The following is an 11,425-nucleotide window of genomic DNA, read 5'->3' as shown; positions in this document are numbered from 1 at the left end:
GGTCCTGCAGTCCTGCTCAGTGCCAGGGCAGTCCTGGGACCTGGTCCATAGCCATTGCAACCTAATGAGCTTTATCTCTGACCTCATATTAATTGCAGAACAACTTCTCTTTTCTAATTAACACAAAGCTATGTTACCTTGTCTGGCTAAGATGCAAAATACCATGTGTGTCACCTTACTCATAAATCATTTATTTACGCCAAGTAGCAAAACACCTCATTAAATAGACTTCTGGAGTCCTGTTTTTCTTCTCTTTACCCTGGTGTATTTCTAGAAAGCTTGAGGATTGTGGGTCACCTTCATCTTCTGATCTCTGCCCTCCTGCTTTCTTGTACAGTGGGCATATACCCCTGTTTTTCCAAGCTGAGGAGAGGTAACCCCCACTTGTACGATCCCAGTGCAGCTCCTGTTGGTTTATTGCATCCACTGAGGAGAAACTAATCCCTGGAGCTAGGATTTGATTTCAGTCAGCAGAGCTGGTTGGTGCTCTCTGGACATATGGTAACTCTGTGTCTTCCACATGCTCTTGACCCTTTTTTCTGGGAGGGATGGCAACATCTCATCTGTCTTGATGGCACGTTTTGGCTCAATTTTTATTCTAGGCAAGCATAGTGAGAGTGCATGGCTTGCTTCAACTGGCTTTGTGTCCAACTGGCAGATGCCTCTGGAATTACGGATGCTCAACATCCCTGCTGCTCCTTGGTTTTAGCTGGCAAGGCACCTCTGGGTGGTCAAAAAGGGAGGGTGCAGTCAGTGAAACTTCTGGGAGGAAGGTCTCCTTGCCATGTCCATGAGGACCCTTAGCTGTCCCAAGAAAAGTGGTTCATGGTCATGAGGGGGACTTTTCACAAGGCATGGGGTGACAGGACAAGAGGGACTGGCTTTGACTAAAAGATGAGAGGTTTAGATTAGATATTCAGAAGAAACTGCTTCCTCTGAGGGTGGAGAGGCCCTGGCACAGGTTACCCAGAGAAACTGTGGCTGCCCCATCCCTGGAAGTGTCCAAGACCAGGTTGGAGGGGGCTTGGAGCAACCTGGGCTAGTGGAAGGTGTCCCTGCCCATGGCAGGGAATTGGAATGAGATGGTCGTTAGGATCCCTTCCAACCCAAACTATTCTGGGATTCTGTGTTTATGGGACAGCTCTCAACCATCTCTTTTAAAGAAAAAGGGTTGTGTCCCTAAGGAGGAACGCTTGACTTTCTGCAATTTATCTATTATTTTCATGAAAACTTGTAGGAATGCTGTGTTTTCTGTGGTACAAATCCTTCTCCCATCTTTGGCTCTAACTTGCCATGGAGGCTGGGTGTTGTTTCCCTCCACACTGGCACCTGTGACAGGGTTTCCTTTGAGTTAGGTAAAAAATTAACTTCTTTCTTTTTGGAGTGAGTTGGGGACAAGGCAGGAAGGAACAAAGGAAATATCCCTTATTCTTTCTGTGCTGTTTCTGAATTCAAAAATTAATTAGAAAAGGATATTCTGTGGATTTAGGGTTTAAACTTTGTGTCAGAAATGTTAATCAAGACTGCATTAGATAGGTTTTCCTTGAGGAGTTAGAGGGGAGGGTGTTAAGGTTGTTTCATAGATGGGCAGGAGGTATGTGGAGCAGAGCTCGTGGGGGGTCTTTGGCCAAGCAGAGGGAATGGGTTTGCCTTCAGAAGTGGGGAGCACCCTCCTCTCCGCTCCCCAGAGCTGCCAGAATTGGGGTTTGGATCTCACCCAGTCAGTGCTGCTATTCCAGGGCTGGTTTGCTGACAGCTTTTCCAGACCACTTTTAAGAGCCCCAAGGCAATGTTGGGGCTTTTTTGCTGTTATTTAACACCTCAGTAGATTTCACTGCTGGGATGTTACTGCAGACCTCAGATTTATGTTGTCCTTTTCTTTTCTGCTCCATCCTGCCTCCTCCCACCTCTCTACATGTGTCTCATGATCAGCTGCTAGTAACGGGAGGGTAGCTCCAAGGAGTGAGGCTGTACCTGATATTTGGGATTTTTCCAGAATCCCCTTCCCTGGTCTCATGGGTGGAGCTGTGTGGGTATGGATATAGATCTCAGTCTGATTTCCAGTTGGCAGCGCTTGGAAAGGAAGACAATATTCCTGCCCAGGTTTAATTGGACATTGTCTTCCCCGTTTTGCAGTGTTGCCTGTGCTCCTGAGAATTCCCCTGGTCTTTAGGAAGCTTCAGGATTTGTGAGGCACTGAGTGCTTTCCTGGACATTTTGTGCATTCAGTCTGCAATTTATGCTCTGCCATAAAATATTGAGTTAATTTCATGTGGTCTCCCCTTTATAACTCCAGGATGCTCAGTGCTTATCCTTCCCTTGGTGTTTATTCCTCCCTCCCACCTTTTGTATTTATTCTCTAAGTTTACTAAACATTGACTATCCACTCTAGAAAGTGTAAATACTTCAATTTCCCAATTCCCTGCTGCTCACCCTGTTCTCTGACCCTTCTCAGACAAAGGTGTGAGTGAACCACCAGCTAATTTCCTTTAAAATTAGTTGAAAACTTAGTGCCTTGAATGGTTGACTCACCTGCAAAGCTCTGTTTGGGAACAGGTTTACATCCTAGCTGCAACCAGCTCCTCTCCTTCCCCATCCTATTGTGGGGATGAGGAGAGAAGGACAGATATCAATAAAAGTGAATGAGACTTTTTGACAGAGCAGCTTCTGCAAGGGGAACTTTTTTTTTTCATATTATTTTTAAGGGTGCAAACAATGGATGGAGCAGAATTTGCATAAAACTCATTAGAAAAAAAGTACAAGTTTCATAAATCTTGTGATAAATTAATGTGATATCATTCCGAGCATGATGTATTAATTTTAGGATGAAATGAATGGGTCTGTGATCATTGTTGGTAATTATGAGGCTCCCAGGCAGTTTGGAGAGGAAATTATTTTTAAGAGGGTTTTTTGTAAGTGTGGGGACCCTTTTCACACTGGGAATATCTTAACAAACCCAGACTCCTCCTTTTACAAGTGTTTCTTTTCTTATTTTGCTCTCCTGGGTGTTTTGGTGTTTTATTGGGGTTTTTTTTGGATGCAAGTGTGTTTACTTCCCTCCTTCATGCTGATGCAACCTATTCTTTGGCAGACAAAAGGAAAAAAAACTCCTTTGAGTTTTTGACCTATTCTTTTCCCAGGGAAAACCTGTGGGGTTTTTAGTGAAATGGAAGGCAGGAATTGCTGGATCCTACTCTGAGCAGGCAGGGAGAAAGGAGAGGCAAGGCACCCCTGTGACACTGCTGCTTGCAGGGGGTTTGCCCAGGGATGAGCATTTTCTTTTAATCCCTTTTTCCCAGACAGATTTGGAGATACCAGAGCAATATTGAGGAGTATCAGTGATTTTGGCAGCAATGTGCTAGTGTGGTTGGAGAGTTCTGATAAATAAACCCCTGTCTCCAGCCCAAGGAAGTGCCAGTGAATGAGCAAAGGCTGTGCCCTTCATCCACAGAATCATAGAATGACTGGGGTCAGCAGGGACCTTAAAGCTCATCCAGTTCCACCCCCTGCCATGGGCAGGGACACCTTCCACTAGCCCAGGTTGCTCCAAACCCCCTCCAACCTGGCCTAGGACACTTCCAGGGATGGGGCAGCCGCAGCTTCTCTGGGCAACCTGTGCCAGGGCCTCACCACCCTCACAGGGGAGAATTTGTTCCTAATATCCCATCTAACCCTTCCCTCTGGCAGTGAGAAGCCATTCCCCCTTGTCCTGCTACTCCTGCCCTTATTCAAAGTCCCTCTGCAGCTCTCTTGGAGCCCCTTTAGGCACTGCAGGGGGCTTTCAGGTCTCCATGGAGCCTTCTCTTCCCAAGCTGGACACCCCAGCTCTCCCAGCCTTTCCATCCACTGAACACACACCCTACCAGCATGAAGCCATGTGTTTAAAAGTGGACATGGAGAGCTTGTCTGATGTCTGTGTTGCTGTAAGACCTGTTTGAAGGTTGATGGAGGGCAGTTGTTCTGTCTTACCTGTGTCAATGTCAGTGTTGACTTTATTTGGAAGGATGCTACTTCTGTGCCCATGCTCATGCCAGCACCCAGTGGCTGCGTGCACAGCATCTACCAGCAGAGCCTCAGAATTCTGTTTGTTTTAATGTCAATGTCTAGAAATTTCCATATGCCGTTGATTTTTTTTATATTTTCCCCCTTCTTATTTGTCTTATAAAGTTAACCAGAGTGCTCAGTAAACAGCCAAGTAAACCAAACAAACCCTCTGTATGGCTGCCCTCAGTACAAACACTTGGCTCTTCTTTACCTGCTGTTGCTCCCTGCCTCTTAAACAGCTTTAAAACGCCTTTTAAACATCTCTATGAGAACTGGGGGGACCAAAGGCAGGTGATGGCTCTCTCTGAGGTTTACCACTGCCTGCCAGATCTGCTTATGGATTCTGTCTTCACACTGACTCCCCACTTAAAGAACTAAATACAGCAGAAAAGATGCTCCGCCTCTGAGCATCTGAGGAACTAGGAAAAACTCCTCTGCTGTGCCTTTCACTTCCCAGCTTGATAAACTCCCTCAGAAATGGTTTTGACTGCACGTATTTGTTTTCCCTCTTCCCTGTCACCCCTGGTTGGCTCCTTCCTTTCCCATACCTGATGGCAACCGTGCACGTGGTTCCCGGACCAGCTGCTCCAGGGCTTTCCCTCCCTCCACCATTGGTGAAGAGCTCCTGTTTTTCTGATGGCAGGAGCTGCTCTTTTTGTGTTTCTTTATTATGAGACCCTTTTACAAAGGTGCTGGTGTCTCCCTGCCCTTTTTGACTCGCTCTGCAGTGTGGTAATTGTAGTGGAGGCAGCCTCGGTGGAGGGGAAAGCTGATGCTCCCCATTAGCATCTGGGAAGAGAAACGTGTAATGTTGAGCTCAGCCTGAATTGTAGGAGTGGAAACTTTCTTCACTGAGTCCTTCTGGAAAGTGTTGGCTCAGGGGGTTGAGCCCTTTCTGAGAAGGAGGTCAGGGAGTGTCTGTTGAGGTTGTGCTTACGGAATGAGCTTGGAGACAGGCCTGGAGGTGGATGAGTGGGATGCCCATGTACCTGTGATGTGCTTTTAGGTAACCCTGAGCGTAGCTGAGTGGTGTTGACCAGGGTTTAAACTCAGCCCAGCTGTGTGGCAGGAGTTCTGCTATTACTGTTCACCCAAGGGGTGCAGGAATGGAGATGGAGACACCCTGGTGCCTGCAAGAGATTTCCTGATCCCAGGTGTGCTTTGGTTGCCCTCCCAGCCCCCCTGCTGGCATTGCCCCCTGCACATCAAGTGAGGTCTCCTGTGCACGCTCCGTCCCCAGCTCTGGATTTGTCCTTTCTGGGAAAGTAATCCCAAACATGGAAGAAGCTTCTACTTGCTGTGACCTCCTGCTCGAAACTAGATTTTGCTTTACTTTCTTTGCTAGGGAGTCACTGTCCTTTCCTCTCTCTGCCATTGCTCGGAGATTGCTCAGCAGCACAGAAATATTGGCGTTTCTTCTTTTCAAAGTCTTTGGGAAAGGGCTTTCTTTTCCCCCCTCTTAGTTATTTTTTTTCTTTTTCTTTTTTTTTTTTCCTGAAAGTTGAAAGAGAAAACGAATTGGAGGTAAAAAAAGGGAGCAGGTGACAAATGAGAAGAACAGGGTTGGAATTTCAAGATCAAATCCTGCCACCAAGCACATCAGAGGCCAGGCTACTGTGATGAACTGGGCTAACTGGAGATGCCTGTACTGGGATGACTGGGGCAGGAAGGCAGGACCAGGTTGTCCCATCTGCTTTCCAAGGAAGGAGGGGTAGCCAAGGAAATGCTCTGGCAGCTACTTTGGAGCAAAAATGTGGTGGTGGCCTTTGTGTCAGGGGACCCCTTGCTGCAGGGTGCGGTTGCTAAGATGATTTTTAACAAAATTTCTGCTGAATGGCTACTGAGGACCCCCTGTGCCAGCTCTTGACTTTGATGGAGGATCACAAACACTGCTCTTGGTGTCAGGGCTGTCTCCTTCCTGCTTCCCTCCCCGGCGTGTCTGAGGCCTCTGATCCGTTTGCTGCTGCTCCTTAGAAAATCCAGGGAAAAATCCTGCAAAGCCCCTGGTCCCTGAGCTGAGTGCCCATGGTGCTGGCTGGCAACTCTGGTGGCAGCCAATAAACTCTGTGGTGACTGTGCCCGCAGATACAACCCAGAGCTCAGGAGCCAAGGAGAAACAGTTTTTAACTCATTAAAAACATGGATTAAAATGCTTTTTATATGAAAGTGTAGCTGATGCCTGAAGTCTTGAGCCCAAAAGCCAGTGCAGTCAGCAGAGACATTCCTATTAACTCCACTTGGGTATGAATCAGACCTTTTAACACAGAAACTTATTAAGCAACTAATTAGAAACCTTCCCCTTCTGTTGGATCCCAGTGCCCTCCATCCCACCCCAGCCCATTCCTGTCTGGACTGTGTCAGCATCTTGTTTGGGCAACTTCTTCATCCTCAGACTCCCTCCTTGACCCTGAGAGTCAGTACTTCCACAGCCCTCAGGGAGCTCTAGGATCCTCCCGGAGAGTGAGTTTGTTTTTTCTCTTCTCTCATCCCCCTCTTGAAAGCAAAACCAATGGAGAGGAATTGGGGCGGGCATAACCCCTTTTCCTACTTTCCTCCGTGGCAAACTGGAAGGGCAAGAAAAATATAGAGGTTTACAGCTGCAAGCAGGATACTGAGACAAGAGTCCCTCTATAGGATGGAAAAGTAGACCCCATGAAGCAGCCAAACTAAAAGAAATATAACAAAATCCGAGCAGGAAAAAAGCAGGAGGCAAAAACAGCAAGGAAAAAAAAAAAAGCTCCTGAGGTCAATCAAAGTTCAAGACTTGGAAAAAGAAGAAAATCTGTGTATGTGTGAGAAAGAGGGAGAAGTAGCTGTGATTGAGAGAAAGAAGGCAAAAGGAGACGAGATAAATTCTGATTATCTGGTGGAATCAAGACACTTAACTGCCCTGTCTGATTCCTGAGAGGAAACAAATGGAGCCTATAACTTTGCACTGCAGAAGGATAATTTGTCCCTGTTTCCTCAGCCCTTGCTGGTGCCAGGATGGTACTTGGGCTGGAGGAGACTTGAAAAGCATCCTGAGCATGACCCCGGGGACAGATGGGAAGGTGTTTTTCTTTGTGAGCCACCCTGAGAGGGGTTTCTGACAGATGTGGTGCTCTACACAGCCTGTCTGAGCAGGACCCTCTGCTTCTCAATGATTTGCCAGTGATTCTGGCACTGGAGGGTTTTGGGAATGCCAAGACCCAGAGCAGTTCCACTGTTGCTTCCGTGAAAGAGGGTATGGAGTGGAGCTGAGTATTGCTGCCTCTGGGGCTTGCCTTGGTCTGGCTTCACCTACAGGTGGGACAACAGCAGCTTCCCTGGGATCACCCTGGAAAATGGGAGTTCTGGTGCTCTGCTGAGTGGTGGCCCTGGTGCAGATGCTCCAGCTGTGGAGCTTTACCTTGTGCTGTCCAGCCAGCCTGCTCATTTTCTGTTGGTGCAGGAAATGAAGAGGGGGGAAAGTAGGATAAAAGAAATAAATACAATTAATTGGTACTGAAGAAATCGGTGGAAGGCAACTCACACAAACTTCTCTTGTGATGGTGGAAGTGGTGAAGTTTTAATACCACACTCCTAAACTTAGGATTCCCTTGGGGTAAAACTTGCGAGAAAAATTGGAACAAACAAACTGTGAAGTCTCACTTCTTATTTCAGGCTCTATTTCTTATTATCTTCTATTTAATTTGTTATTTTGATCCGTATTTTAGGCATTTATAATCCTTTTTTTTTTCCTGTAACAAACTGGAGGTGCTCTGAAGGTGGGATGGTGATTACTTGCCTGATGGGGGGGTAAGGGAATGGGAAAAAGAGCTCTTAGAATTTGGTATCTCAATTGTGAGGGCTTGTTTAGGATGGAATTTTCCTCTGTTACAGTGCAACTCACACTTTAAAGTTCTGAGCTTCCCTATCTGTATCCTAATGAAGTTTTTTGAAGAAAAGTTGAGGATGTTCCTGCTGTGTTTCCCTTTTCCTCCTTTACCCACCGAATCTGTCCTTAATTTTGCTCCTCTGGGAGCAGAGGGGGGTTGATCCCAGAGTGCTGTTTCACAGGGATCTGACTTCACAGACTGACAGGTGCAGGAACTGGAGGTGGGATGTTGTGCTCTGCCCAGAAATGCCTTGCCTCCTTCTCCAGGTTATCCTGAATTTAGGGGCTAAATTCCCTGACAGTGAAAAGTAGCTGTAACGCAAAGAGAGGAGAGTTAAATATTTGTTTGCTGGCTGATTGATTGGTCATACAACTGGGTTTACAGCACACAAACAATAAGCACAGCTATAATTAGAACTGGGTGGCACATGATTTTCCTATTCAGCAGGAATTTTAAGATCATTTCCCTTCCAGAGGTGCAACCAAGAATTCTTGGAGTTTGAAGTGTTTACCATTCTGGAGGAAATTGCAGATAGCCTGTTGATCTGGGAGGGTTTGAATGGGATATAAAGGGTGCAAGATAAATTGTGCAGAATAAAGAGGCATGACCCTGGATTTACTTTGTCTTCACTACTGGCTTTCATTTTTGTGGGGGACTGACAGAGTCTTCTTGTTTCTTGAGGAAAAGGAACCTTTGCTAAGGATGACTTTGGATGTCCTCCAGCATAAAACCAAGCTAGTACCTTGTTTTGTATTGAGGTTCCAAGGTTTGAGAAAATGTAGGGTCTTCATTTCTATGGTGTTGGCTGCACTGAAGAAATGAGAGCGTTGCAGATGAGCAGTTTGATCACGGGTTTGGATTTTGTCTTTGTCCAAAATGTCTTTGATTGTGACCCATCACTCACTTGCACCTGTGTTGGTGGAAGGAATTTTTTCCCAGTGGTTAATTCTAGCTGCTCTTTTTAAAGCAACTGCTATTCCTTCTCCAAAGAGAAATTTGTCTGGGTCGGGACATTGAGTCTTGCTGTGCTTTCATGGAAGAGTCATCGTTAAACATTACATTTTGTCCTCAAGACGACCCGAGTCATCTCACTCTTCTTAGTCAGAGATGAGGCAGATCAAGCTTTTAAAGCCTTTTTTAAGGGAAAAGCACTTTTGCTAGCTCTTGAAAGTTTGTGGCTTCCTCTTGCATCCAGTCTTGAAGATCCACCCAGCCCAGCAACTTGTAGAATTGCAGCCTTGGCAGAACCAGCTCTATAAAAGTTACTCCTGCATACCCAAAGAGCATTGTGGCTCTGCCAGAGAGGCCATGGAAGGAGCCCCGTGCATCTTGCATGCTTGAACCCCCATACCTGCAAGAATGGCTTTGGGATATTCTCCACTGCAGCTGTGGCCCACCAGCCTTCTTTGAAGGTGTTTGGAGCAGGGTCGTAAAAGCAAATATTTACCAAACAAGCCCCACTTACCAAGGGCTTCTCGTGGCTGCTTGGTCCTCCCTGTTATTTGCCATTCCTGTTATTTGTCACCTGAATTTGTACCAACAGCAATTTTACACGGCACCCAATGAGGTGGGTGGCCTTGGGACCTGCCAGACAGCTGGGTCCTCACTCAAATGTGTGCTTCATCAGTGTTGTAGGGCACTAAATTTTTAATCAGAAAGTCATGACGGGTGAAGTCAAATACCTTATAGGAGTCTATTATATCTTTGCAGTTACCTTTATCTGCCAAAATTGTAATGTCATCAAAGAATAAAATCAGGTTTGTTTGACAAGGTCTATTTTCCATAAAATCGTGTTGACTGGCATTAATTATGTTCCTATCATTTAATTTCTTATTAATGGAATCTCGTATCAGCTTTTTCCATTATTTCCCCTGTGATTGATGTCGGGCCTGTCGGTCTGTAATTGCCCAGCCTCTCTCTGTTCTCCAAGCTGTGTTGCTGCTTTTGCCCTCTGTTCTGCTGGAGCTTCCCTCCCCTTCCCAGATGGGTGAAATTTGGGCCTCTGTTCTGCTTGGCCCGGTGATCTGAGTGCTCTCGTACCGCCAGATTTGGCCCATGCAGAGTATGTGCCCCCATCCTCAAGGTCGTGTGGCCGAGGAGATCTCCCATCCTTATCCCCCCATCCTCAAGGCCAGGCAGCCAAGGGGATCTTCCATCTTTGTCCACTAGCTTTTTCCCTCCTATTTGCTCCCCCATCCTGCTGAGGAGAACACAGAGAGCAAGTGGCTGGGTGGGCAACAGGCAGCCACCCATGGTGAACTAGACATGGCAAGCTTTGAAGGTGCTCAGAGGTGTCATGGAGAGGCCAAAAATGATTCAAGGAGATTCTTCTGGGTCTGAAATAAAGGGGTGGTGGCTGTTCTTTGCTTTTGTTGCTGTATCTGCTGGTGGTGCCCCTTGACTGGGAAGAGTGTGAGGGAGGCTGGTCAGTTCTTACCCAGAAGAGGTGTGGGTTCCTCCACTGTCTCTAGTGCCGGAAATGGCCTTGCTTGGGCTGGACTAAGATGCCTTTCTCTTTTGATAAGGACGAGGAAGGAGAGGATCTGTGGTCCATCTCGTCTGTGCCACTCAGAACAGTCAGACCATGCACAGCCTGACTCCCCTTGAAGCACTGTAGCGCCATGGGAAAAGAGTTTGGGGATGGTTTCAAGTCTTCCACAGACCTGCATTCTCTGATGTGCTGAATGTTTTCGGGATTTCTCCCTCCCTGCCCAATTTGGCTCATGATTTCTCTCCTCTCCCCCTCTCCCAGGTTCCTCAGTGACTCAGCTGCTGGCCCGGGACCTGGACAACGACCCGCTGGTGTTCGGTGTGGTCGGGGAGGAGGCCAGCAGGTTCTTCGCCGTGGAGAGTGTCACCGGTGTCGTGTGGCTCCGGCAGCCCTTGGACAGAGAGGTAATGCTGAGAATACCCTCTGCTGAGGGGAGGGAAAAGCCCTCTTTACTCGGATAGGTGGTGGCTCTGCACCCTTGGTGGCAGCCGAAATGGGTGTTGTTCCCATGCGGAGTTGGGAATCCAGATGTACCCCCATCCCTAGTCACCCTGTCACTGTCTCCAGTTCAATGGGGACATGGGGAATAAGCAGGGAGCTCTGGTTTGATCTGGTTTGCTGGTTTTCCTGGATGCCAGAATAATATCTGTGACTCTGGAAGGAAAGGAAATAATAAATGGCGATGATCTGCCAGAAAGCCAGGATGCTCCTACAGTCAGGGAAATCTATGGACTCTCTCTTTAAAGCTCTATTTAAATTAAATCCTTTGCTATTTAGAACAGTGTGTGAAGAGATGTGAGGTGTCCCTGCTTATTCAATCTCATCAAGACTTTTCATCCTCTTGTGGATTCAAGCTGCTGGATGCTAAATTTGGCAAGATTCTTGCCTCGAAGCTGTTTCACACCCGTTTTCCATGGCAGCTTTGGTGTGCAAGGATGGGATCCCATCCAGGTGCCTGCTTTACTAAATCCCTGGTCCTTGCGGCATTCCTGGAGCGAGGAAGAAGGGACAGCGCAGGCACTTGGACAGGAGC

The 11,425-nt window shown here is 47.1% G+C and overlaps 1 protein-coding gene across 1 annotated transcript in view; it reads left to right on the top strand.

Annotated features, from left to right (window-relative positions):
* Positions 1-11,425, top strand: part of CDH23 (cadherin related 23) — a 194,154-nt gene that overhangs the window by 34,767 nt on the left and 147,962 nt on the right. The window contains exon 4 of the mRNA XM_027661026.1: positions 10,654-10,796. Within this exon, the coding sequence (XP_027516827.1) occupies positions 10,654-10,796 (143 nt within the window). The remainder of the gene's footprint in view (positions 1-10,653; positions 10,797-11,425) is intronic.

This window comes from Corapipo altera, unplaced genomic scaffold (genome assembly GCF_003945725.1).
Source record: "Corapipo altera isolate COAL_440 unplaced genomic scaffold, ASM394572v1 133, whole genome shotgun sequence".
NCBI lineage: Eukaryota > Metazoa > Chordata > Aves > Passeriformes > Pipridae > Corapipo > Corapipo altera.
This window is presented reverse-complemented; position numbering and strand designations above follow the sequence as displayed.